Here is a 27,706-nt window from a genome sequence, read left to right on the forward strand (position 1 = left end):
TCTATCCCTCGGTGATAAGACTATTGAATGGTTCCCTTATACGATGAGATGGATTCTGACCTCACGATCTACCTTGTTGTGACCTTGCACCTTATTGCACTGCACTTTCTCTGTAGCTGTGACACTTTACTCTGTACTGTTATTGTTTTTACCTGTACTACATCAATGCACTCTGTACCAACTCAATGTAACCGCACTGTGTAATGAATTGATCTGTACGATCAGTATGCAAGACAAGTTTTTCACTGTACCTCAGTACAAGTGACAATAATAAACCAATACCAATACTCTGTATATCCTCACCTGTGTGTGGCTACCAGCACTTTCTAGGATGTTACTTGTAGCCAGTGAAGCTGAACTTGGGAAACAGGTGAAAAGGGAGGAGATGGTGTTGGAAATGCCATGAGCCAGCAGCTCCTATGAAATAGAGACAGAAATAAGTTATTGGAAATGCACAGATCAGAAAGGAAACAAGATATATAAGCATTTGTCACTTTGCATTCAGAAATGGTCTTAGAGTCATGGAGTTGTACAGCATAGAAACAGGCCCTTCGGCCCACTGTGTTTATACCGACCATCGTGCCTACTTATACCAATCCCACTAGTCTGCATTAATTCCATATCCCTCAGGAAGGATGTGGAGGCTTTGGAGAGGGTGCAGAAGAGGTTCAGCAGGATGCTGCCTGGATTAGAGGGTGTGAGCTCTAAGGAGAGGCTGGACAAACTTGGGTTGTTTTCTCTGGAGCGTCAGAGGCTGTGGGGAGACCTGGTAGAGGTTTTTAAAATTATGAGAGGCAGAGATAGGGTAGACGGTCAGAATCTTTTTCCCAGGGTAGAAATGTCAAATACTAGAGGGCATGCATTCAAGGTGAGAGGGGGAAAGTTTAAAGGAGGTTGCGTATTGTGAACACTTGGAGTATTGTGTTCAGTTCTGGTCGCCTCATTGTAGGAAGGATGTGGAAGCTTCAGAGAGGGTGCAGAGGAGATTTACCAGGATGCTGCCTGGATTGGAGAGCATGTCTTATGAGGATAGGTTGAGTGAGCTGGGGCTTTTCTCTTTGGAGAGAAGGGGGATGAGAGGTGACTTGATAGAGGTGAACAAGATGATAAGAGGCATAGATTGAGTGGACAGTCAGAGACTTTTTCCCAGGATGACAATGGCTAACATGAGGGGGCATAATTTTAAGGTGATTGGAGGAAGGTATAAGGGGGATGTCAGGGGTAAGTTTTTTTACACAGAGAGTGGTGGGTGCGTGGAACGCACTGCCTGCAGAGGTTGTGGGGGCAGATACATTAGAGACATTTAAGAGACTCTTAGATAGACACATGAATGATAGAGAAATGGGGGGCTATGTGGGAGGGAAGGGTTAGATAGATCTTAGAGCAGGATAAAATGTCGGCACAACATCGTGGGCCAAAGGGCCTGTACTGTGCTGTAGTGTTCTATGTTCTATGTTCTATGAGATGCACGGGGCAAGTTTTTTACACAGAGAGTGGTGGGTGCCTGGAATGTGCTGCCAGGGGTGGTGGTGGAGGCAGATACAATAGCAGCGTTTAAGAAGCTTTTAGATAGGCACATGAATGTGCAGGGAGTGGAGGGATATGGATCACGTGCAAGCCGAAGAGATTTAGTTTAATTCGGCATCGTGTTCGGCACAGACATGGTGGCCCGAAGGGCCTGTTCCTGTGCTGTTCTACGTTCTATATGTGCCCTGCTCATTCAAGCACCTGTCCAGATGCCTTTTAAGTGTTGTTACTGTTCCTGCCTCCACCACCTCTTCTGGTACTGAGTCAATAGGTGGATTCCCCTCTGGGCTTCTGAACACATCCAGGAGTCACCACAGACTTTGTGCCCAACCTCTGGCAGAGTACACCAGCAACAGAAGTTTGGCCCATCTTTGGTTTCCCTGAGCAGAAGTGGCTGGCTCTGTAGGGTGATGAGACTACACACATATTTATGACTGGAGTTGATCCATGCCTACCAGTGAAACAATGGGATCATTGAAATGCAAGGAGGCAATTGAGCCTGTTCCATCGTCCGGTTAGGCCAAGGCTGGTGTATATCCATGCTAACTGATTCCATGTTCCTTAATCCTCTTTCCACCGGCCCCCTCCCAACCCCCAAAGCGATCAATCTCAGTTTTGAAACTTTAATTGAACCCCAAGTTCATCAACCTTTTCAGAGAATTTCAGATTTCCCTACACTGGCAGTGGAGGCAGATCAGGAGACAGTCACTGGATGAGAGGGGTGTCCCATCACAAGCAGCTGGAGAAATTAGATCCGTATTCTTTGGAAGTTTAGAAGGATGAGTGGTGATCTTATTGGAACGTGTAAGACCCTGAGGGGGCCTGACAGTGATGAATATTCACTCTCCAGGCCCCGAAAGGGCTTATTGCTAACCTCGGCTTTTTAGCACGGTAGCATGCTCTGTCCACAGGTCAAGAAGTGGTTGCTCATTAAGCTAAAATCCCTTTTGCAAGAAACAGCAGGAATTGTCCAAGGCTCAAGATGTTTGTTGTTTGCTAAGTTAAACTTCTAACCAATATTCCCTGCTCAGCCTCTTAACATAAACAGGAGAACAATGGGGTCCACGTTTACTTAATTAAACACTCAGCACCTGGCCTGAAAATGTGGCTGGAAAAAACATCACATGCCAATGGTGTCAACTCAGTATGAATGTTAGAAAGCAGTCAGGGTAGAGGAAATGACAGACAGAAGGGCTGACAGAAAGAAGACCTAGGATTCATTCCTCAGCCTTTCGTTTTTGTGATGGACGACTTGTTCGTCTGCAACTTGTTGGTCTGACTTTTTAGCTTGTAAGAATTGTACTTGTGTTTGGAAATCCTTTGTAAGTTACAAGTCGTTGTTAAGAATTACTGACTAGAGTTAAACGTGTCTCACTTAAAATAAACTGTGTTTAAACTGCTTCGTTAGCTGGAAGTATCTTCTCCTTGGTTGGGAGGAGGGACCCACCGCTCAAAATAGTGATTATTTGACAGCTAGACTTTTCCGTAGAGACTAAGGTCGTGAAGTAAACTAGTTCTTGAAGTGTAGGTTGATACAGTATAATCTCTCTATAGTGAGGGTACTCGTAGATACTTATGCCAGATGGAACAAAGTCTTGACTTGTTTGGAGCTCTCGGACGGTACACTCAATGTCATCGCAAGATGTAGGGATGTTTCCATTCGTGGGAGAGTCTTGAATGAGGAGACATGTTTACAAGACTAGGGGATGGTCATTTACAATGGAGGTGTGCAGGAACTTCCCAAAGAGGTTCTGGAATTCTATTCCCTGGAGAGTTGATGGGAACTTGGGGAGAATAAAAAATAGGATTAGTACAGACCATAGGAACCTGAGGGTCAACTGTTTCACCCAGAGCATAGTGGGTATATGGAACGAGCTGCCAGAGGGAGTGGTTGAGGCAGGTACATTAACAACATTTAAAAGGTACTTGGACAGGTACATGGATAGGAAAAGTTTAGAGGGATATGGGTCAAACGCGGGCAGATGGGACTGGCTTAGATGGGTTAGCATGGACCAGTTGGGCCGAAGGGCCTGCTTCCGTGCTGGATGACTCTATGATTCTCTGAGATGAGAAAGCTGAAAGGAGAAATGAAACCCCCTCAGCACCATTCCTTCTTGAAGTGCAGGAATGTGCGATTTCCTCCGGACATGTCCACTCAAAACTACCAACTGGTGATTTATGACGAAAATACGCCAATTAGCATTGACAGAAAATTTGTTAATCTGAAAATACAGACCTGGTTGGGGTCAATCTTATATCTGTGCTTGTCGGCGTAGATCATGGCCAGTGAGACAGACACAGCATAGCCAACAAATGTAATCGCCACGGTGTCTCCAACTAGATTCGGGATGCTCCCCAGGGCTGGTAACTGAGGGCTTGGAAATCTGAGAAGAAAACACAGAAAGTGCATTATTTTATTACCGCTTGCGATAGGCCAAGACTTGACAACAGAAAAGACAAACTGACACCAGTTGAATGTTTGTTGGTGTGCCTTTTGTGTTAAGATTTGACTCATTTGTTTCTTCAAAGGACAATGGGGTTGGGTGATATCAATCTTCCCCAGCAGGGCATAAAGAAGGTATCAAATGGGCCACTCATCCTACCTCACTAGGGATTAAAGCTGGGCAAAATCCACAGAGCATAGAACATAGAACAGTACAGCACAGGAACAGGCCCTTCGGCCCACCACGTCTGTGCCAGACATGATGCCAAATTAAACTTATCTCTTCTGCCTGCACATGGTCCATCTCCCTCCATTCTCTGCATATTCAGGTGCCTGTCCAAAATCCTCTTGAACGCCACTACGGACTCTTGACCTCACAATCTACCTCGTGATGACCTTGCATCTTATTGTCTGCATGCATTGCACTTCCTCTGTAATTTTACACTTTATTCTGCATTCTGTTATTGTTTTACCTTGCACTACCTCAATGCACTGTGTAATGAATTGATCTGTATGAGCCATAAGATCATAAGACATAAGAGCAGAATTAGGCCATTCAGCCCATCGAGTCTGCTCCGCCATTCAATCATGGCTGATTTATTTTTCCCTCTCAACCCCATTCTCCTGCTTTCTCCTCGTAACCTTTGATGCCTTTACTAATCAAGAACCTATCTTTAAATACACCCAATGACTTGTCCTCCGCAGCCGTCTGTGGCAATGAATTCCACAGATTCGCCACCCTCTGGCTAAAGAAATTCCTCCTCATCTCTGTTCTAAAGGGACGTCCTTTTATTCTGAGGTGGTGTCCTCTGGTCCGAGACTCTCCCACTACTGTAAACATCCTCTCCACGTCCACTCTATCCAGGCCTTTCAATATTTGGTAGATCCCCCCTCATCCTTCTAAACTCCGAGGAGTACAGGCCCAGAGCCATCAAACGCACCTCATAAATTACCCCTTTCATCCCCAGGATTATTCTGGTAAACCTCCTCTCCAATGTCAGCACATCCTTCCTTAGATACGGGGCCCAAAACTGCTCACAACACTCCAAATGTGGTCTGACCAATGCTTTATAAAGCCTCAGCATTACATCCTTGCTTTTATATTCTAGTCCTCTCGAAATTAATGCTAATGTTACATATGTCTTCCTTACTACTGACTCAACCCATAAGTTAACCTTTAGGGAATCCTGCACTGGGACTCCCAAGTCCCATTGCACCTCTGATTTCTGAATTCTCTCCCAATTTAGAAAATAGCCTTTGCCTTTATTCTTTCTACCAAAGTGCATGACCAGACACTTCCCCACGCTGTATTCCATCTGCCACTTCTTTGCCCATTCTCCCAACCTGTCCAAGTCCTTCTGCAGACTCCCGGCTTCCTCAATACTACCTGCCCCTCCACCTATCTTTGTATCATCTGCAAACTTGACAACAAAGCCATCAATTCCGTCATCCAGGTCATTAACATATAACGTGAAAAGCAGTAGACTCAACACGGATCCCTGCAGAACACCACTGGTCAGAAAAGGCCCCTTTTATTCCCACTCTTTGCCTTCTGCCAGTCAGCCAATCTTCTATCCATGCTGGTACCTTTCCTGTAATGCCATGGGCTCCTATCTTGTCTTGCAGCCTCATGTGTTACACCTTTGACGCCTTCTGAAAATCCAAGTAAACAACATCCATTGACTCACCTTTGTCTATCCTGCCCGTTACTTCCTCAAAGGATTCCAACAGATTTGTCAGGCAAGATCTCCCCTTAAGGAAACCATGCTGACTTCGGCCTACCTTATCATGAGCTTCCAAGTACCCCGAAACCTCATCCTTAATAATGGACTCTAACATCTTACCAACCACTGAAGTCAGGCTAACTGGCCTATAATTTTCTGTCTTTTGCCTCCCTCTCTTCTTAAAGAGCGGAATGACATTTGCGATTTTCCAGTCCTCTGGAATCATTTCTGACTCTGGTGATTCTTGAAAGCTCACTAATAATGCCCCTACAATCTCTTCAGCTACCTCTTTCAAAACCCTGGGGTGTAGTCCATCCTGGGGTGACATCCACCTTCAGACCTTTCAGCTTCCCAAGCACCTTCTCCTTAGTAATAGTGACAACACACTTCTGCCACCTGACTCCCTCGAATTTCTGGCATGTTGCTGGTGTCTTCCACAGTGAAGACTGATGCAAAATACTCATTCAGTTCGTCAGCCACTTCTTTGTTCCCCATTACTATCTCTACAACGTCATCTTCCAGCGGCCCGACGTCCACTCTTGCCTCTCTTTTACTCACATCTCTGAAAAAAATTTTGGTATCCTCTTATATTATTGGCTAGCTTAACTTCATATTTCATCTTTTCTCTCATTGCTTTTTTAGTTGCCTTCTGTTGGTTTTTAAAAGCTTCCCAATCCTCTAGTTTCCTGCTAATTTTTGCAATATTGTATGCCCTCTTTTGCTTTGATGCTGTCTTTGACTTCCCTTGTCAGCCACTGTTGCCTCATCCTCCCTTTAGAATGCTGCTTCTTTGGGATGAACTGATCCTGCATCTTCTGAATTACTCCCAGAAACTCCTGCCATTGCTGCTCTACCGTCATCCCTGCCAGGGTCCCCTTCCAATCAACATTGGCCAGCTCCTCTCTCATGCTTCTGTAGTTACCTTTACTCAATAGTAATAGTGATACATCCAATCTTAGCTTCTCCCTCTCAAACTGCAGGGTGAATTCTATCATATTATGATCACTGCCTCCCAAAGGTTCCTTTACCTTAAGCTCCCTAATCAAATCTGGTTCATTGCACAACACCAAATCCAGTATTGCCTTTTCCCTAGTGGGCTGAACCACAAGCTGCTCTAAAAAGCCATCTTGTAGGCATTCTACAGATTCCTTCTCTTGGAATGCAGTACCAACCTGATTTTCCCCAATCTACCTGCATATTGAAATACTCCATGACTCCTGTAACATTGCCCTTTTTACATGCCTTTTCTGTCTCCTGTTGTAATTTGTACCCCACATCCTGGCTACTATTCGGAGGCCTGTATATAATTCCCATCAGGGTCTTTTTACCCTTGCAGCTTCTTAACTCTACCCACAAGGATTCAGCATTTTCTGATCCTATGTCACTTCTTGCTAAGGATTTGATTTCTTTTTTTTAAACCAACAGAGCCACCCCACCCCCTCTGCCCACCTGCCTGTCTTTTTGATAGGATGTGTATCCTTGGATGTTTAGCTCCCAGCTGTGATCTTCTTTCAGCCACGACAATGTGATGCCCACAACGTCATACCTACCCATTTCTAACTGTGCTATGAGCTCACCTACCTTATTTCATATACTGTGTGCATTCAAATATAACACCTTCAGTTCTGTATTCACCACCTTTCTTCTCAAGTCTGTCTCCATGTTGCCTGATGTTAAATTCTTATCCCTTTCTAAACTTTGTCTTACTCTTTATTCTGGAGACTTCAGTAACCTCTCCTGCACTCTCCTTCCCTTTTACTTTATCCATACTTTTCCAATCTGTTGAACCCACCCCCTACTATTTAGTTTAAAGCCATATCCACAGCCCTAGTTATGCAATTTGCCAGGACCCTGGTCCCAGCATGGTTCAGGTGGAGCCCGTCCCATCGGAACAGCTCCCTCCTTCCCCAATACTGGTTCCAATGTCCCACGAATTCAAACGGCATGCAAGACAAGTTTTTCACTGTACCTCGGTACATGTGACAATAATAAACTAATATACCAATTTACCAATGCCTCCACTACCACCCCTGGCAGCCTGTTCCAGGCACCCACCACTCTCCATGTAAAAAAAACTTGCCCCACACATCCCCAATCCAGTATCCAATTTCAGTCCAATGTTCAATTTTACCTTCTTGCATTCTCATTAACAAATTGCTTCTGGATTCTTTGGTCGAGAGTAAAAGTAAGAAATCTTGTGTGTGCCAAGAAGATGCTTTGCCAGATCTCTGATATTTGCTGCTTCTCTTAGTTGGATATAAACTGACAGCATTTTTATAAATCAAATGTTTAAATCTCACCTTCACATCAGCATGCCCCGATCTAAAGTCATACCGCCACCAGCTTCTATCAGACTCTTGAACGGACCTGTCATATGCTAAGAGATGAAGTCTTGATCTCCCACTCTACCTCATGGTGGCCGTTGCACAAAAGGGTGGCCACGAAACCGATGCCTCAGTATTTCCTCTTCTGCTTTCTCAGGTGCTCTTCCCGTCAATCCCTGTATTGCCTTTGAGAGAAGGACTCAGTCCCTCCATTTCCCATTAAACTCTCTGACCGGTGTCCATGCACCTTGGATGAGTCAAGGTTTCCTGCTTTCTTTAATTGCACTTTCTTCTGGACAATGTTGAAACATATAGCTCCGTCAAGATGGGCTCTTGATAGCACGAACCACCAGCTTCTATCCCGCTGTTATCAGACTCTTGAATGGACCTCTCATACAGGAGGCACGGTAGTGTAGGGCAGGCACGGTAGTGTAGCGGTTAGCGTAACGCTACTACAACGCCAGCGACCTGGGTTCAATTCTAGCCGCATCTGTAAGGAGGTTGTACATTCTCCCCGTGTCTGCTTGGGTTTCCTCCGGGTGCTCCGGTTTCCTCCCACATACCAAAGACATACAGGTTAGGAAGTTGTGGGCATGCTACGTTGGTGCCGGAAGTGTGGCGACACTTGCGGGCTGCCCCCAGAATACTCTATGCAAAAGATGCATTTCACTGTGTGTTTCAATGTACATGTGACTAATAAAGATACCTTACCTTATCTAAAAGATTAACTCTTGATTTCCCAATCTACCTCGTCATGGCTCTTGCACCTTATTTATCTACCTGCACTGCACTTTCTCTGTAACTGTGACACGATATTCTGCATTCTGTTTTCTTTTTATTACCTCGATGGACTTGTGTACGGAATGATCTGTCTGGATGGCACGCAAACAAAAGCTTTTGACTCTATCTTGGCAATAATAAAACCAAAACCAAGAACAAATTTCTTGGTAAGAGGTCCACTGTTCTGATATTATTTTTGAAACCATGCATCAAATGGGTTCGCAGTGCCTGAATGCTGTGATAACGTTAGTAGTTCAACAGGCTTAAGGATTTGAGTGATTCTCTGGCCAAGTAAATTCACACCACTTGGATCTGATGCATCATGGAGCATAATTCTGTTGGAACCATTTAAACACTCTGTAAACCTGCCTTGGGGTTAAAAATATTTAGACAACATTTCATTGATGCTGCAGATAAAGCAATGAGGCTCCAAAAATTCAGGGACCATTGACATGAAGAAGGCACGCCAGCGGCTGTACTTCATTAGGAGTTTGAGGAGATTTGGGATGTCACCAGAGACTCTCACAAAGTTCTGCAAATGTATGGTGGAGAGCATCCTGACTGGTTGCATCGCGGCCTGGTATAGAGGCTCCAATGCACAGAATTGAAAGAGGCTGCAGAAGCTTGTAGATTCAACTAGCTCCATCATGGACATAACCCTCTCCACCATCGAGGACATCTTCAAGAGGCGGTACCTCAAGAAGGCGGCATCCATCACTGAGGACCCTCACCACCCGGGACATGCCCTCTTCTCATTACTAGCATTGGGGAGGAGGTACAGGAGCCTGAAGACCCACACTCAATGTTTCAGCAACAGCTTCTTCCCCTCCGCTGTCAGATTTCTGAACAATCCATGATCACGACCTCGTTATTCCTCTTTTGCACTATTTATTTATTTTTGTAACTTGTGGTAATTTTTATGTCTTTATGTCTTGCACTGTACTGCTGCCACAAAACAACACGCTTCACGACATACGTCAGTGATAATAAACCAGATTCTGATTCTGATTCCAGTGGAAGTGCAGAGATCTGCATCCTGGTGACACCTAACCAAAGTTCACTGGGTCTGGAGGAGGTTGTCTGCTTGAAGTAATCGTGCCACTCTCTTCCCTGGGGCTGCATCTCAATTTCTACTTCCCAAAGGAGGCTGGAATCTGTTTCCCAAGGTGCAGAGTCCCACTCCAGTTTTTCCCAGCAACATGTTGCAATGATAGACACCATGGCCAAGAAAGCTCACCAGCGCCTTTACATCCTCAGGAGGCTAAATAAATTCAGCATGTCCCCCTTGATCCTCACCAATTTTCACAGACGCACATAGAAAGCATCCAATCCGGATGCATCACGGCTTGGTACGACAACTGCTCTGCCGGAGACTGCAAGAAACTGCAGATAGTTGTGGACACAGCCCAGTGCATCACGGAAACCAGCCTCCCCTCCATGGACTCTGTTCACACTTCTCACTGCCTTGGGAAAAAAGCCAACATAATCAAGGACCCCACCCACCCAGGTCATTCTCTTTTCTCCCTCCTCTCATCAGGCAGAAGAGACAAAAGCTTGAAAGCATGTACCACCAGGCAAAAGGACAGCTTATATCCCATTGCTATAAAACTCTTGAACGGATCTCTTATACGATAAAGACGTACTCTTGATTTCTTAACCTACCTCATCATGGTCCTTGCACCTTATTGTCTGCCTATACTGCACTTTCTGTAACACTATATTCTGCATTCTGTTATTGCTTTTCCCTTTGTATGACCTTGATGTACTTACGTATGGAATGATCTGTGTGGATGGCATGCAAAATAAAGTTTTTCACTGTATCTCAATACATGTGACAATAATAAACCAATTACCAACAGCCTGTGTCTAATCATTCCTGCAACCACCATCCCCCCTGCCCCAAACAGAAAAAGGCCGTAAAATCATGTGTGGCTCAGGTCACAGGCTGGGCTCTCACAAGGCTGGGCTCTCACTCACCAACTTTCATCGATGCAGCATAGAAAACATCCTTGGTACGGCAACTGCTCTGCCCAGGACCGCAAGAAACTGCAGAGAGTTGTGGATACAGCCCAGCGCATCACGGACACCAACCTCCCCTCCTTGGACTCTCACTGCCTTGGTGAAGCAGCCAGCATAATCAAAGACCTCACCCACCCGAGACATTCTCTCTTCTCTCCTCTTCCATCAGGCAGAAGATACAGGAGCCTGAAGGCACGTACCACCAGGCTCAAGGACAGCTTCTATCCCACTGTGATAAGACTATTGAACGGTTCCCTTATACGATGAGATGGACTCTGACCTCACGATCTACCTTGTTGTGACCTTGCACCTTATTGCACTGCACTTTCTCTGTAGCTGTGACACTTTGTACTGTTATTGTTTTTAACTGTATTACCTCAATGCACTCTACTAATTCAATGTAACTGCACTGTGTGATAAATTGACCTGTATGATCAGTTTGCAAGGCAAGTTTTTCACTGTACCTCGGTACAAGCGACAATAATAAACCAATACCAATACCAACACCAATACATGCTCCACATCTGCTCAGCCAGGGACGTGGAAGCTCCTAGTCCTGGAGTCCCCTCCCCTGTCTCTTCTTCTTCCTATGCCAACGACCTCATACTGGGGGCTGGTTGCAGACTGGAATCCAGCAGGGGAGGCTGCAGCCAGCCGTGCCACCCGAGATGGCGGCAGACCTTCACCCGTTTGCCGAACGACCTGCTGACCAATGCTCTTCCAGCTTCAGCGGTTCTCTCCTTGGGCGGATATAGGAAGGCAGAACTTCCAGGAAATGGAGAACATCTGAGGCTGGCAGCAATGGAGGAGAGTCCATTAAATAAAAATGGGATTCGTGCGGATAAGTGCAATGGTCAGCGTGGACGTAGTGGGTGGAAGGGCCTGTTTGTGTGCTCAGTGACTCCATGACTCAAAAAAGATTCACCAAGTCATGTGTGATTTAGAAAAGTCCCGCCCAGAAGTGTTGGAATCTGGCAAACTAACTGCTTTGTTCATACATCATCTGCAAACTGAAAGGTTTTCTTAAAAGTAATCGGATCCTCTGGGTGGAAGCCACAAAACCCAACTCACAGTTGTTCTGCCCCCCCCTCTGTCCCTTATCTCTCTCCCCCTGATCTCCCCAGTCCCTCCTACACCCACCCCAGCCCCCACCACCCTGTCTCTTCCCCCCTCCCCCACCCACTCCATCCGCCCACCACCCACACACCCCTCCCACTGGGTCCCCTCCCCCCCAGCTGTTCCCACCTGCCCTCCCCACCTCCCTTATTTGGTTCCAGGCTCCACCTTCCTCTCCTGTCAGATCCCACCATCTGCAGCCCTCTGTCACCTCTACCTCTCACCTCCCAGCCTCTGTCACTGTCTCCACTCCCCCCTCCTCCATCTGTCCATCCCCCCTCCTCACCTGGATCCACCCATCACCTCCCAGCTCATGCCCCACCCCTTCCCCCCACCTCTTTATACCGGCTATCTCCCCTCTATCTTTCAGTCCAAATGAAGGCTCTTGACCCGAAACGTCGACTGTCCATTCCCCTCCACAGATGCTGCCCGACCCGCTGAGTTCCTCCAGCAGATTGACTGTTACTCACAGTTATTCACATATATCTCTTGTGGTACCTGGGGTACACCTTTCCTTACTGTGGTTTTAATCTCCTTAAGAAAGTTGAGCTCACCCTGCAGGGATGTGTCCCACGATCTGGACATTGCAACGTTCATCAAGGGATGTAGCAAAGGTGATGGCTGTGGCCACTATAAGCTGTTAAGAAGAAGAGTGTGCGGTTAAATCCAATATTCTTTTCAGTTCTGATGATCAGAGTTTCATACACACAGCACATCTCAATCGAAGCTGGGTCAGAGACCGTTCCAACGTGGCAAGCACTCTCACTTTGGATACGTAGCGTGTCTGGTCAATCACTTTTCCAAGGAACCTACACTGATGCTTCAGTCTGATACCAGAGGAGTGTGCACTGTCAAAGGAGTTTTCTTTAAGTGAGATGTATAGTCATGCTTACAGGAGGACCGACTCACTATACCAACACTTACGGGGCTCAGTGGCTGAAGACTGGAGGCAGTTAGTGGCCAGGACTTGACCAAAGGTATAATATCCCAGCATACCTTGAGAGAGCCAAAGTCTCTGGGCAGTCTACACAGTGAGGGCAGAGAGGGGTGGGGAGAGGGCAGGATCAGACGTGGATTGGATGAACTTCAAGCATGTCGCTTCTTCTCTGTCTGCTGTGTGTTTTGACTGTCCTCAAGACTATAGGAGTCACAATACTGTCATAACATCGGATCCACACGTCCTCAGAAGCATTCACTTATGCCAACATAGTCAGGAGGATAAACCTCAGAGAAAGGATGTTCTTGTTATCCAAGCAAACACAAGACTACAATTGGAGCCCTTGCCCTGCGACAGAAGGATTTGCTTGTTTACACTGGGTATTTCATGTCAATATAAGGTTAGTGAGCTTCAATGGGTGGGAATTCAATTACTAGTCCATTGTAAACGTGGTTAGCAGGAGACACCAGTCGGACAGATGAGTAAAGATAAAAGTCCTGTCTGTCCTCAGGTGGATATAGAAGGTCCCAGAGCACAATTTTGAAGAAGAGCTGGTGTCTGGGCTAATATTTAACCCTTGACTAACAAAACAAGTAGCAGATTATGTGATCATTGCAGATTAGCCCCGATCTAACTGCTGGGACAGAACTAAGCGCTCTCCTCTGTCACTCCTCACAGTTTAAGGTACAACATCTCCGCAAAGAGGATCAGTGATACTGGGGCACTGCATTCTGCCTCCTCACCCTCACTTCCCATGCATCCCATCAGGGAATATCACAGCACCTGCTGACGTGTCCTCACCATGATGATCTCGATAGGGATGGGGGTCCTGAATTTCTGTCGGAAACGGCTGTTGATTTCCTTCATCGGAATGAGCACACTGAGGCAAATCAGAGAAATAATCAGCTCGACAATGTTTGTCATAGAGAGAGCTCCAAGTAATGATGCCAGCGTCTGCGAAGAAAAGAAATGAAACCTTATTCGTTTTGGTCAGTTGAACCCCTCCCTCTCGTTCTGTTATTATAAGAGGCTGCCTTTGATCTTTCTCGGCCTTGTGTTGTGCACCATCCCCTGACCAAGAGGTGATATAAGGTGACCTTGTCCCAGACTAGCTCCCATCATAACAGGGCTAGGGGCCATCAGCAGCATGAGGTCCCACTTTAATGCACCCCCATACGTCCCAGACAGCTGGACGTTGCCGCACTACCTGTCCTGTGTGGGAGAGTTCTTCCAAGCAAACATCTTTGGCCACAAGTCCATCAGGCAGTGGTCAGCACGGAACATCCTGCAGATACTGCAGGACAGGGACTCAATGGATATGGTGGGGTGGTTCCCTGAGCAAACGGTCCAAATCATCCGGCAGAACGCCTCATCGCCAGAACTCACCAACAAGCACCAAGATCTCGCTTGGCTGGCGGTGAGAGGGGCCCTCGTGGTCAGACCCTTCCTGTACAGACGACACATCACCCCCGATGTACACTGTCCTTGAGACGGCTGCGGTGGGGAGGAGATGGTCTCCTACCTCTTTGCATACTGTGGTTTTGCTAAGAGGGTGTGGAGACAGATGCAAGGGTCCGTGTCCTGGTTCATCTCCAGCAGCTGCGTAACAGAGGACTACGGGCTGTTCCCGGGGACACACACATCAAGTAACAGGCATCAAGTGCTGCTGGAAGGTCATCAACTTGGTGAAAGTCTCGCTTTGGTCTGCCCGAAACCTATTGGTCTCCCAGTGCAGCGAGATGTCCGTGAGGGAGTGCTGCTGACTGGCACATTCCAGGCTGCAGGAGTACGTGCTGAGGGACACACTGAAGCTCGGTGCAGCTGATGCAAAGGCTCTGTGGGGAAGGTCCACAGTCTGGGTTCCTACCGCTACCGCACATGGAGGGGCAGAGGTGGGTGGGGAAGCCCTTCAAACAAAGAAAGTGGTCTCACCCCAGGAAGCCACATAAGTGGTAATGGTGCTATGGTTTTTCAAAAAAGATAATACTACTGAATCTATTGACCACGAATGTAAAAAGTTTTATACTGTTTCTTCCTTTGTATGTTTTTTTTATTATGAATAAAGTTTATTTTTGAAATAAAAAATACTGCACCCCTCATATGCCTGGATCCAAGACATGGTTCCCCAACTAACGTGACTTAAGAAACATCTTGGGCTGAGGTTCCACAGTTTCCTTGTAGATGCAGAACCTCCCCGATCATGCCATGGCCCCCTCAATGTTATTACCTCTCCTTTCTCTTCTCTGCAGCTCCAGAAAGCGAAGGAAATAATCAAGAGTCTAGACAAGGGGAGAATCATTGAAATTTTACCACACAAAATGAGGCCGTTCAGCCCATCTCGTCTGCACCTGTCAGTTCAATCCCATGGACCATTCAGCCCATTGAGTCCATGCCGGCTCCCAGACGAAACCCATCAGTCCCATTCCCCACTTATTTCTCTGTAACCTATTCTCTCCCACATGCCCCAAATTCCCCAGATAACTCCCCCCAGGTTCTACTGCCAGCCCCCTCCCCCCACCCCACTAGGGGTACTTTAGTACAAGAGAACAGAATGTAAAAGGTAGCCCGACCCAATGGAGGAAAGAACTAAAAGCAGAGGCTGAACTGATGTTTCTGAAAGGCTCTTGTCATCATGAGGTTAGATACTATAATCATATAGAGGTTGGACAAACTTGGGTTGTTTTCTCTGGAGCGGGGGAGGCTGAGGGGAGACCTGATCGAGGTTTATAACATTATGAGAGGCATGGATAAGGTGGGCAGTCAGTATCGTTCTCCCCTAGGGTCAAAATGTCTAATACTAGGTGACATAAAGGTGACAGGGGGTAAGTTCAAAGGAGATGTGAGGGGCAAGACTTTTACACAAAGGGTGGTGGGTGCCTGGAATGTGCTGCCAGGGGTGAGGGTGGAGGTACATACGATAGAGTCGTTTAAGAAGCTCTTAGATAGGCACCTGGATGTGCAGAGAATGGAAGGATAGGGACATTGTGTGCTCAGAAGGGGTTAGTGTAATTAGGTGTCATTAATTAGTTTGGCACAACATGGTGGGCCAAAGGACCTGTTCCTGTGATGTACTGTTCCAGAACATAGAACACTACAGCACAGTACAGGCCCTTCGGCCCACAATGTTGTGCCGACATTTTATCCTGCTCTAAGATCTATCTAACCCTTCCCTCCCACACAGCTCCCCATTTCTCTATCATTCATGTGTCTATCTAAGAGTCTCTTAAATATCCCTAATGTATCTGCTCCCACAGCCTCTGCCAACAGTGCGTTTCACGCACCCACCACTCTCTGTGTAAAAAACTTACCTCTGACATCCCCCTTATACCTTCCTCCAACCACCTTAAATTTATGTCCCCTTATGTTAGCCATTGTCGCCCTGGGAAAAAGTCTCTGACTGTCCACTTGATCTATGCCTCTTATCATCTTGTACACCTCTATCAAATCACCTCTCATTCTCCATCTCTCCAAAGAGAAAAGCCCTAGCTCGCTCAACCTATCCTCATATGACATGCTCTCCAATCCAGGCAGCATCCTGGTAAATCTCCTCTGCACCCTCTCTAAAGCTTCCACATCCTTCCAATAATGAGGTGACCAGAACTGAACACAATACTCCAAGTGTGGTCTAACCAGAGTTCTATAGAGCTGCAATATTACCTGGCAGCTCTTGAACTCAATACCCCGACTAATGAAGGCCAACACACCATACACCTTCTTAACAACCCTATCGACCTGCACGGCAACCTTGAGGGATCTATGGACGTGGACCCCAAGATCCCTCTGTTCCTCCACACTGCTGAGAGTCCTGACATTAACCTTGTATTCTGCCTTCAAATTCAATCTTCCAAGGTGTGTCACTTCACACTTTTCTGGGTTGAACTCCATCTGCCACTTCTCAGCCCAGCTCTGCATCCTATCAATGTCCTGTTGTAACTTACAGCAACCTTCTACACTATCCACAACACCAACAACCTTCGTGTCATCTGCAAACTTACTAACCCACCCCACCACATCCTCATCCAAGTCATTTATAAAAATTACAAAGAGCAGGGGTCCCAGAACAGATCCCTGCGGAACACCACTGGTCACCGACCTCCAGGCAGAATACGCTCCATATACCACCACCCTCTGTCTTCTATGGGCGAGCCAATTCTAAATCCACACAGCCAAGTTTTCCTGGATCCCATGCCTCCAGACTTTCTGAATGATCCTTCCATAAGGAACTTTATCAAACACCTTACTAAAATCCATGTACACCACACCCACTGCTCTACCTTCATCAATGTGCTTTGTCACATCCTCAAAGAATTCAATCAGGCTCATGAGGTACGACCTGCCCCTCACAAAGCCATGCTGACTGTCCCTAATCAGCCTGTGCTTCTCCAAATGCCCATAAATCCTGTCTCTAAGAATCTTCCCCAGTAACTTGCCCACCACTGAAGTAAGTCATTAAGGACCTCATTAAGGGCTGGAAGAGGCTTGTGTGGAGGACAAACACCAGTTATTGGGCAGACTAGCCTCTCTCTGTAGTACATGAAAAGTAAAGAGGTGGCCCAGTGGCGCGGCGGGTAGAGCCGCTGCCTCAGAGCTCCAGAGACCCGGGTTCGATCCCGACCTCCGGTGCTGTCTGTGTGGAGCTTGCACATTCTCCCTGTGACCTCCCACATCCTCCCACATCCCACCGACGTGCGGGTCGGTGGGTTAATTGGCCACTGTAAATTGTCCCCAGTGTGTGGGTGAGGGGTAGAATCTGGGGGGAGTTGATGGGAATGCGGGGAGAATGTTTTACGAGGAACTAAGGGGGGATGGGATAGATCTGTGAACCAGAATAGACTCAATGGGCTGAATGGCCTCCTTCAGTGTTGTAAGGAAGTAAGAAGACATCCTGGAGATACAGAACAGAAGATTCTCCTGGGAGGAAGCTGCATTGAATGAGAAAGCAGGCTACCTTATCCAGCTGCAGGTCACATGATCAAATTCACCCAGGACGTAAAAGCCAACCTTAAAGAGGGTGAAGGGTCCGGTGAAGCGCGGGAGCCTCAGTCCAAGCATGGTGTTGAGCTGGGAGATGATGACGTGGAAAGCCGTGCCACTGGTAAACGCCTTCACGATTGGGTCCGACAAGTAGGTGGAAAGAAATCCCAGTTGCAGAACAAACATACAGATCTGGAAGAGCAAGTCCACAGGCAATGAGCAGGATGCACAACCTGAGTTCCAGAGAAGTTCCAGGTGTGAGCGGGTACAGTGCTCATTTTATTTAATAAAGGTCAGTACTACAGTGTCAAAGTCATAGAGTTATAGAGTCATACAACACGGAAACATGTGCTGTATGACTCTATAACCCTTCGGCCCAACTGGTCCATGCCGACCAAGATTCCCATCTAAGCCAGTCCCATTTGCTCACGTTTGTCCCATATCCCTGTAAACCTTTCCTATCCATGTACCCGTCCAAGTGTCTTTTACATATTGTTAATGTGCCTGCCTCAACCACTTCCTCAGGTAGCTCATTCCATATACTCACCACCCTCTGTGTGAAAAAGTTGCCTCTCAGGTCCCTTTTAAATCTCTCCCCTCTCACCTTAGACCTATACCCTCGAGTTCTTGATTCCCTAACCCTGGGAAAAAGACTGCGTGCATTCACCCTATCGATGCCCCTTGTAATTTTATACACTTCTATAAGATCACCCCTCATTCTCCTAAACTCCAATGAATAAAGTCCCAAAATATGTTATACACTATATGTCATTATGGTATCATAACTTTATTTGTTATAATATTATAAATACGTTATTATGTTGTTACATTTCTTCTGAAATAGTCCACTGGTGCTGAGATCTGCAACGTGAAATGACATTGGTTCATTCTGATCCTTATCCAGTCCATGATCCTACACATGTTCCTGAATTTAGCCAATTTCGATCATTGTCAAAGTCAAAAGTTGGGTTTATTGTCATCTGCACAAGTCCATGTGTGCACAGGTGCAATAAAAAGCTTACCTGCAGCAGCATCACAAGCACACAGCATCAGAGACACAACATTCAGAAGAAAAGCCTCAATTAACAACATAAATTATAAATTAAGGGCAGGCACGGTAGTGTAGCAGTTAGTGTAACGCTATTACAGCACCAGCAACCTGGGTTCAATTCCCGCCTCTGTCTGTAAGGAGTTTGTATGTTCCCCCCGTGTCTGCGTGGGTTTCCTCCGGGTGCTCCGGTTTCCTCCCACATTCCAAAGACGTACGGGTTAGGAAGTTGTGGACGTGCTATGTTGGCGCCGGAAGCGTGGCGACACTTGCGGGCTGCCCCCAGAACACTCTGCGCAAAAGATGCATTTCACTGTGTGTTTCGATGTACATGAGACTAATAAAGAGATCTTAACTTATACAAAATTATACAAGAAAGAACACAATTAGAACAAAAAACAACCAAAGTCTATTGTAGTGCAAAGTGATCAAAGTGGTCATAGTGTTGCTGTACTGAGGGATTGATTAGGGTTGTGCTTGTTGGTTCAAGAATCATTTGGAGGTGGATTACAGAGGAGAAATAATTGGGAAATTCAGTGGAGGTTGCTTCATCAGGCCTGCTGGCAAACAATTGCACGTTAACTCTGCCGGGGATACGGGACAAAGTTGACGGATAAATTTGAGAGAAGCAAGAAAGGAGGAAAAATTAAATGGCACTAATACAATGTGTTATGTCTCAGAAACCTCTTAAAGTACGTCACATGGAATGAATAGCCTTAGAAACACAGGCCTGCAAATTTCCATGTGGTCCTTTCCAACCTCCTGTCATAACTCTGGAGGGAGACCAGAAAGTCAGCGTCCAGAATCCTCAATTGTTTCTTCCTGATTTGATGGATTCTAGATAAGACCACTGTGGCCAACATGAACCTTTCAGTTGGGTTTGCCAAGTTTCTACAGTGCTTTAGCTTATTAAGATAAGATCTCTTTATTAGTCACATGTACATCGAAACACACAGTGAAATGCATCTTTTGCGTAGAGTGTTCTGGGGGCAGCCCGCAAGTGTCGCCACGCTTCCGGCGCCAACACAGCACGCCCACAACTTCCTAACCCGTACGTCTTTGGAATGTGGGAGGAAACCGGAGCACCCGGAGGAAACCCACGCAGACACGGGGAGAACGTACAAACTCCTTATAGACAGCGGCGGGGATTGAACCCGTGTCTCTGGCACTGTAATAGCGTTACGCGAACCGCTACACCGCCGTAATCTAAAATAATTCGAAACAATGCAATTATTTTTACTGAAGAAAAACTGCAGATGCTGGAAATCTAAAATAAAAAACAGAAAATGCTGGGGAAAATACTCAGCAGGTCAGGCTGCATCTGTGGGAAGAGAAACAGAGTTAACATTTGAGGTCGAAGACTGTTTAGTCATGGAACAGTGACATCACTACCAAAGCCAGCAGTTCTTGCCCATCCTGAAATGCTGCTTCAGTTGTTCTCAGGAGTGGAGGCTGCTGGTTTAGGGAGAGCTGTCAGAGTAACCTGGGTGAGCTCTTGCTAAGTTCTGCAGCCACGGTGCACCAGTGTGAACATCCGTAAACTGCTGGGGAGCTGAAACTGCTGCAAACGCAAAGCAACGCTTTTGGCCAATTTATGTTTTATTTTTGCCTGTAGGTTAAGTTATTAAATGCTTCACTGTACCGATCAGCACAGTTCCCACTGTCTATCCCAACCTCTGCTGTGTCAGCTGATCTCAGTCTGTGGAACTGTGTCCTCAGGATCCGTGGAGTGGGGAGAAGGTGACGAATCATCTCTGGGTTCTCGCTCCTGGTCACGGTCCCAAGTGATCACTGTTGGCAAGTGTGCGCAGGAGAGCTCTATCGATCTGAACATAAGAGCATAGAACAGTACTGCACAGAACAGGCCCTCCGGCCCACAATGTTGTGCCCACATAGCTAATCCCTCCTACCTACAGAATGCCCATATCCCTCTATTTTCGTCTCATTCATGTGCCCATCCAAGCCCTTCTTAAAAGCCCCCAATGAATTTGTCTCCACCATATTATCAGGCAACGCATTCCAGGCATCCACCACTCTCTGAGTAAAAAATGCATCCCTCACGTCTGTTCTGAACCTACCCCCTTCTCACCTTCAATGTGTGCCCTCTGGTATTGGATCGCTCAATAATGGGAAAAAGATATTGCTTGTCCACTCTATCTATGCCCCTCATAATTTTATACACTTCCAACAGATCACCCCTCAGCCTCCGGCGCTCCAGAGAAAAGAGCCCAAGTTTGGATAGAGCAAAGGAGGACTGTGGGGTGACCTTATGGAGGTGTATAGAATCATGAGGGGCACAGATAGGTCTTTTTCCCAGGGTTGGGGAATCAAGAACTAGAGGGCATAGGTTCAGGGTGAGAGGGGAGAGATTTAATAGGAACCTGAGGGGCAACCTTTTCACCCAGAGGGTGGTCAGTATATGGAACGAGCTTCCAGAGGAAGTGGTTGAGGCAGGTACATTAACATTTAAAAGACACTTGGACAGGTACATGGATAGGAAAGGTTTAGAGGGATATGGGCCAAACGCAGGCAAATGGGACTAGCTTGGATGGGAATCTTGGTCAGCAGGGACCAGTTGGGCCGAAGGGTCTGTTTCCGTGCTGTGTGTCTCCATGACTCTGGGGAAGAAGGCGGTGGTGACGGGAGAAGGTGCAGGGACAGGTGTTGCACACAGGGGAAAGTGCCTCGGCGGAACGGCGTGCCCATCTCATTGTCTGGCCTCACGTGTGGGGGTTGGCCACTTGCTGGAGGTTACAGGAGGATTGCCGGAGCCAGCGAACTGAACCCCAGCAAGACTCCGCACTTCTAGAGGATTGAAAGAGGGGCAGGAATAATTACCATCATCAGTCCCGAGAGGAAGGTCACTGCTGATGCCACGGATATTCGCTGCTTCTCCAGCTCTGGATCTTCCTGGTTTGTTACGTTCCACCCCACTTGATGTGGTACCAATCGCTCAACCACAGAGCCAGTCATCAAACTAATCCCAGCAAAGGTACCTGGCACGAGGAGAGAAAGGGGGAGAAGTTCATCTTTTTGTCACCAATGCTTAACAGGTGTGAAAATATTCGTGGCTGCTTGTAATCCACCTCCTGCAGCTAAATAACAGGAGGTGAGTAACACCAGTGACCATTTAGTTACATAGAACATAGAACACTACAGCACAGTACAGGCCCTTCGGCCCACAATGTTGTGCCGACATTTTATCCTGCTTTAAGATCTATCTAACCCTTCCCTCCCACATAGCCCCCTGTTTTTCTATCATATATATAGTTCTGGCCCCTATAAACTAATTTCTCCTCTTGTTAACAATAAGAAGTGTCATTATCAGTACTGATACCAAAAGCAAGCCCAGGACTTACTTTAATTTAGTTCCAGTCTTACCTGAGCAGAAAGGTGTGTGGACTTCCAGCTCCACACGAGCTTCTAATTGCGTATAACTCTGACACGAGGCCAAGGGGGACTGGAGCAACGTCCGGGGTGTCCGATGGCTCCGTCCGCCGTAACAGCCGGGACCTCCCGGTGGCCACCCACTTCAATCCCACATCCCACATCCCACTCCCACACTGACATGTCTGTCCATGGCCTCCTCCACTGCCATGTTGAGGCCAGGCGCAGGTTGGAGGAACAACACCTCATATTCCGCCTTGGAAGTCTCCAACCGGACGGCCTCAACTTCGATTTCTCTAACTTCCGGTAACCCCCCCCCCCCTTCTTTTTCTCCCCCCGCCCCCCCACCCCTTTGTCTTCCCTTATTCCTGTGGCTCCCTTCCCCGCCTTGATGACCTGCCCATCTCCTCTCCTCCCCTCTCTCATCCTTTATTCCATGGTCCACTGCCCTGTCCTACTGGATTCCTTCTTCTTCAGCCCTTTGCCTCCTCTACCTATCACCTCTCAGCTTATTACATCTCCCCACCCACCCCCCCCCAACCCACCTACCTTCCCCCTCTCACCTGGACTCACCTGTCCCCTGCCTGCGTGTGCTCCTCCCCCTCCCCCCACCTTCTTACTCTGGCTTCTGCCCTCTTCCCTTCCAGTCCTGATGAAGGGTCTCGGCCCGAAATGTCGACTGTTTATTTCCCTCCATGGACGCTGCCTGACCTGCTGAGTTCCTCCAGCATTTTGTGTGTGTTGCTCCAGATTCCAGCGTCTGCAGAATCTCTTGTGTCTCAGAGGTGACATTTTTTGAGATGGGTCATTGAACCTGCTTGTTCAGGTGAGAGTGAAAGAGGTGGTCAGTCTGCCCAATCACACTGGGTGATGTCGATCCAGGCCACCCAGCCTCACCCCCCACAGCCATGTACCCCTATGACTGTAGAAGGTGTCCCAGCCCTTCCGGACATTCACATGCATATCTCCTGGCCTTACTTATTGAATCCGGTGCTCCCGATGTGGCCTCCTCTACATCAGTGAGACCAGGCACAGACTAGGTGACTGCTTCGCTGTGCACCCGCGCTCCGTCCGCCGTGACCTCCTGGATCTCCTGGTGGCAGCCATTTTAGTTCTCCTCCCCATTCCCACCCCGACCTGCCTGTCCTCGGCCTCCTCCACTGCCAGGGTGAGGCTAAACACAGACTAGAGGAACAGCCCCTCATACTCCCCCTGGGGAGTCTACACCCCGACGGCATGGACACTGAATTCTCCAACTTCAGGTAACCTGCTCCCCCTCTGTCCCTTTCCTCTCTCCTCCTGATCTCCCCACTTCCTCCCACACCCACCCCAGCCCCCACCACCCTGTCCCTTCCCCTTCCCCACCCACTCCATCCGCCCACCACCCACACACCCCTCCCACTGGGTCCCCTCCCCCCACTCTCCCCACCTGCCCTCCCCACCTCCCTTATTTGGTTCCAGGCCCCACCTTACTCTCCTGTCAGATCCCACCATCTGCAGCCCTCTGTCACCTCCACCCATCACCTCCCAGCCTCTGTCACTGTCTCCGCTCCCCCCTCCTCCATCTGTCCATCCCCCCTCCTCACCTGGATCCACCCATCACCTCCCAGCTCATGCCCCATCCCTTCCCCCCACCTCTTTACACTGACCATCTCCCCTCTATCCTTCAGTCCAGGTGAAGGGTCTCGACCTGAAATGTCGACTGTCCATTCCCCTCCACAAATGCTGCCCGACCCGCTGAGTTCCTCCAGCAGTTTGTTTGTTGCTCCAGGAACGCAGGTCCTGGGATAGGTTCTTCTTGACCCCACTGCTGTTTACATTGTGTTTTCTAATCCATTATATAAAAGGTGAAAATAGTTCAAGTGTAAGTACTCCACCTGTGGACACATGCCGTCCAGTTCCAAAAAGCATGTAGAGCACAACCGGGAAGAATGAGGTGTAAAGTCCATAAATTGGAGCCACAGAGGTCAGCAGTGCAAAGGACATTCCTGGTGAGAAATAACAAGGCAGCAATTACTCAGTGTGACATATTCACTGGGAAGACAGTCAATGGAATCCAATCGCCCTGGATGCCCAGAGATCTGGTTTGTAATCTAGCCCGGAGCACTGGGAAGAATCGTCGCACAGTGTGTCAGCTGTCACAGTAAGTCACGTGTGGGGACAGGGATGTAATGAGGACAGAAATCATCTGCCACAAATGTGCCGATTCTTTCTTTGGGTGTTTGGGTGTCTGATGGGACTGTCAAAGCACAAAGTACTCTGTAAACTGGAGAAGCCACGTGTGTCTTACCATTATTACAATCCGTTCACAATCAGATAAGCAAGAGGGATTTATTTACTTGGAGTTTTTTGTCTCAAACATAATAAGGAAACATCAGATTAATGATCTTAGTGTAAACCTTCTGCTGTGATGGTGCCAGTGAATTGTGAGACTACACAATAGAATGTCTGAGTACAATGGATGAAAAGTGAAGGAGATATAATATACAGAGAATAATTGAGCATCATATCATAAAGCGGAGTAAAGTGTGCTTCATGTGTCCAGAGAGAGAGAGGGTGCATCAGTGACTGTGTGCAAAGACATCAGGTCTCTCTGAACTCCCACAGCTTTGAGAGGCTGGGTCTGTTCTCTCTGGAGTGGGAGAGGTTAAGAGGGGACATGACTGAGGTATGTAAAATGATGAGGGAAGTACATAGGTTAGACTGCAGGAAACTTTTTCCTTCGTCAGAGGTAGACAAAACCATGGGACAGAGACTTCAGGGAAGGGGCACAAGATTGAGAAGGGTCGGAGGGGGTCCTTTTCCACCAAGAGAGCGGTGAGTATCTAGGGGAGCACTTGAATTGCCTGGACATAGCAGGCTACGGGCCAAGTGCAGGAAGATGAGGTTAATACAAATGGGTGCCCACTGGTTCGTGTGGACATGGTGGGCCAAATGGCCTGTTTCCATGCTGTATGTCTCTTTGACTTTCAATCTCTCACCAAAGAGCAGACGACCTCACACATCTCCACATTATAGTCCCTCTGCCAGGTCCTCGCCCATTCACTTAGCCTGTCCATATCCCCCCGAAACCTCTCTGCATCCTCCTAACAGCCCACACTCCCACCCAGCCTTGTATCATCAGCAAACTTAAATATGCAGAGAGAGCTAAGAGTGTATCATATACCAGAGGGCATGCATTTGAGGTGAGAGGGGGAAACTTTAAAGGAGATGTGCGGGGCAAGTTTTTTACACAGAGAGTGGTGGGTGCCTGGAATGCGCTGCCAGGGGTGGGGGGTGGAGACAGGTATGATAGAGGGGTTTAAGAGGCTCTTGGACAGGCACATGAGTGTGCAGAGAATGGAGGGATATCGACATTGTGTCGGTAGAAGTGATTAGTTTAGTTAGACGTTTAATTACTAGTTTAATTAGTTTGGCACAACATGGTGGGCCGAAGGGCCTGTTCCTGTGCTGTACTGTTCTGTGAAGAGAGTGAGTGAGTGAAGAATGTATCACATGTAGAGACAAGAGTGAGGAGTGTGTCACATATAGAGATAGAGTGAATGGGTGGGGTGTACATCAACTGTAGAGAGACTGAGTGAAGACTGTAACACATAGAGAGGCTGAATGGAGAAGGCAATTGGAGCATATCATGTGTGGAGGGAGTGAGGCAGCAGGCTCAGGAAACATCACCACCTGCAGGTTCCCCTCTGAGTCACACACCCCCCTGACTTGCAAATATATCACGGTTCTGTTCAGTTCTGGTCACCTCGTTATAGAAAGGATGTGGAAGCTTTAGAGAGGGTGCAGAGGAGATTTACCAGGATGCTGCCTGGATTGGAGAGCATGTCTTATGAGGATAGGTTGAGCGAGCTAGGGCTTTTCACTTTGGAGAGGAGGAGGATGAGAGGTGACTTGATAGAGGTGCACAAGATGATAAGAGGCATAGATCGAGTGGACAGTCAGAGACTTTTTCCCAGGGTGACAATGGCTAACACGAGGGCACATAATTTTAAGGTGATTGGAGGAAGGTATAAGGGGTAAGTTTTTTACACAGAGAGTGGTGGGTGCGTGGAACACACTGCCGGCAGAGGTTGTGGGGGCAGATACATTAGGGACATTTAAGAGACTCTTAGGTAGACGCATAAATGATAGAGAAATGAGGGGCTATGTGGGAGGGAAGGGTCAGGTAGATCTTAGAGCAGGATAAAATGTCGGCACAACATTGTGGGCCGAAGGGCCTGTACTGTGCTGTAGTGTTCTATGTTCTATCTTTCAGTCCAGATGAAGGGTCTCGACCCGAAACGTCGACTGTCCATTTCTCTCGACAGATGATGCCCGATTTGCTGTTTTTTTTTATTTCCATTAAGTCGACCTGTTTTATTAAGGTAATTATACAGAGAGAGTGTCCCATGTAGGTGTGGACAGTGAAGAGTGCATCACATGTAGAGAGTGGCAGTGCAGGTAGATAACGATGTTAGGAAGGCATTTTGGACACTGGCCTTCATTAGTCAGGCATCAAGTACAGAAGTAGGGAGGTTATGCTCCAGCTTTATAAAACATGATCAGTCCACAGCTGGAGAACTGTGTACAGTTTGGTCACCACACGATAGGAAGGATGTGACTGCACTGGAGAGGATGCAGAGGATATTCACCAGGACGCTGTCTGGGGTGGAGTGTTTCAGTTATGAAGAGACACTGGGTCTGTTCTCCCTGCAGCAGAGAAGGCTAAGAGGAGACATGACTGAAGAATATAAAATTATAAGGGGTATAGATGGGGTAGACTGTAGGAAACCTCTCCCCGTATCAGAGGTGAATAAAACTACAGGACACAGATTTAGGGTGAGGGGGAAGAGGCGCAGAGGGGATCTGAGGGGGACCTTTCTCACCCAGAGAGCGGTGAGTACCTGGAACACACTGCCGGGGAGAGAGGTGGAAGCAGAGTCACCGACAGTACTTACTGAGGGTCAGGATGAGCACTCGAATCGCCCCAGTATGGAAGGCTACGGATCAAGTGCTGGAAGATGGGATTGATACAGATGGATGCCCACTGGTCAGTGTAGACATGGTGTATAACTCTGTGACTCTATGAGTGCCTGAAGAGTACATCACACAGAGGGAATGAGTGAAGATTGTATCACCTACAGACAGGGAGTGAAGTTGGTAGTGAATAAATGAGTGAAGAGTGTAAAACAGAAATAAAGCGTGCTGCGTATGTAGGGATAGAGAGAGTAAAAGGTGTCCCGAATGTAGAGTGTGTGAATGAACAGCATTTAAGTATGGATCATGAGAGTATAAAGTGCATTGCATTTCGAGAGTTTGAGACTGAGTGTGCGAGGGAGCCGTGCAGCATAGGTAAAGGGATCGAGTGGAGAGTGCGTTGCATGTTGTGGTAAGGAGTGAAATGTGTCCTGCACGGAGAGAGAAAAGTGAATCATTAGTGGAGAT

The 27,706-nt window shown here is 47.5% G+C and overlaps 1 protein-coding gene across 1 annotated transcript in view; it reads right to left on the reverse strand.

Moving 5' to 3' along the window:
- The window catches only part of slc26a10 (solute carrier family 26 member 10), a 68,250-nt gene that overhangs the window by 36,278 nt on the left and 4,266 nt on the right, over window positions 1–27,706 (reverse strand). Inside the window, exons 2-8 of the mRNA XM_052009536.1 lie at window positions 24,157–24,267; window positions 21,731–21,888; window positions 17,872–18,036; window positions 13,672–13,824; window positions 12,488–12,570; window positions 3,764–3,911; window positions 304–417 (exon numbers count right to left, since the gene is read on the reverse strand). Coding sequence (XP_051865496.1) covers window positions 304–417; window positions 3,764–3,911; window positions 12,488–12,570; window positions 13,672–13,824; window positions 17,872–18,036; window positions 21,731–21,888; window positions 24,157–24,267 — 932 coding nt within the window. The remainder of the gene's footprint in view (window positions 1–303; window positions 418–3,763; window positions 3,912–12,487; window positions 12,571–13,671; window positions 13,825–17,871; window positions 18,037–21,730; window positions 21,889–24,156; window positions 24,268–27,706) is intronic.

Source organism: Pristis pectinata, chromosome X, assembly GCF_009764475.1.
Source record: "Pristis pectinata isolate sPriPec2 chromosome X, sPriPec2.1.pri, whole genome shotgun sequence".
Taxonomy (NCBI): Eukaryota; Metazoa; Chordata; class Chondrichthyes; order Rhinopristiformes; family Pristidae; genus Pristis; species Pristis pectinata.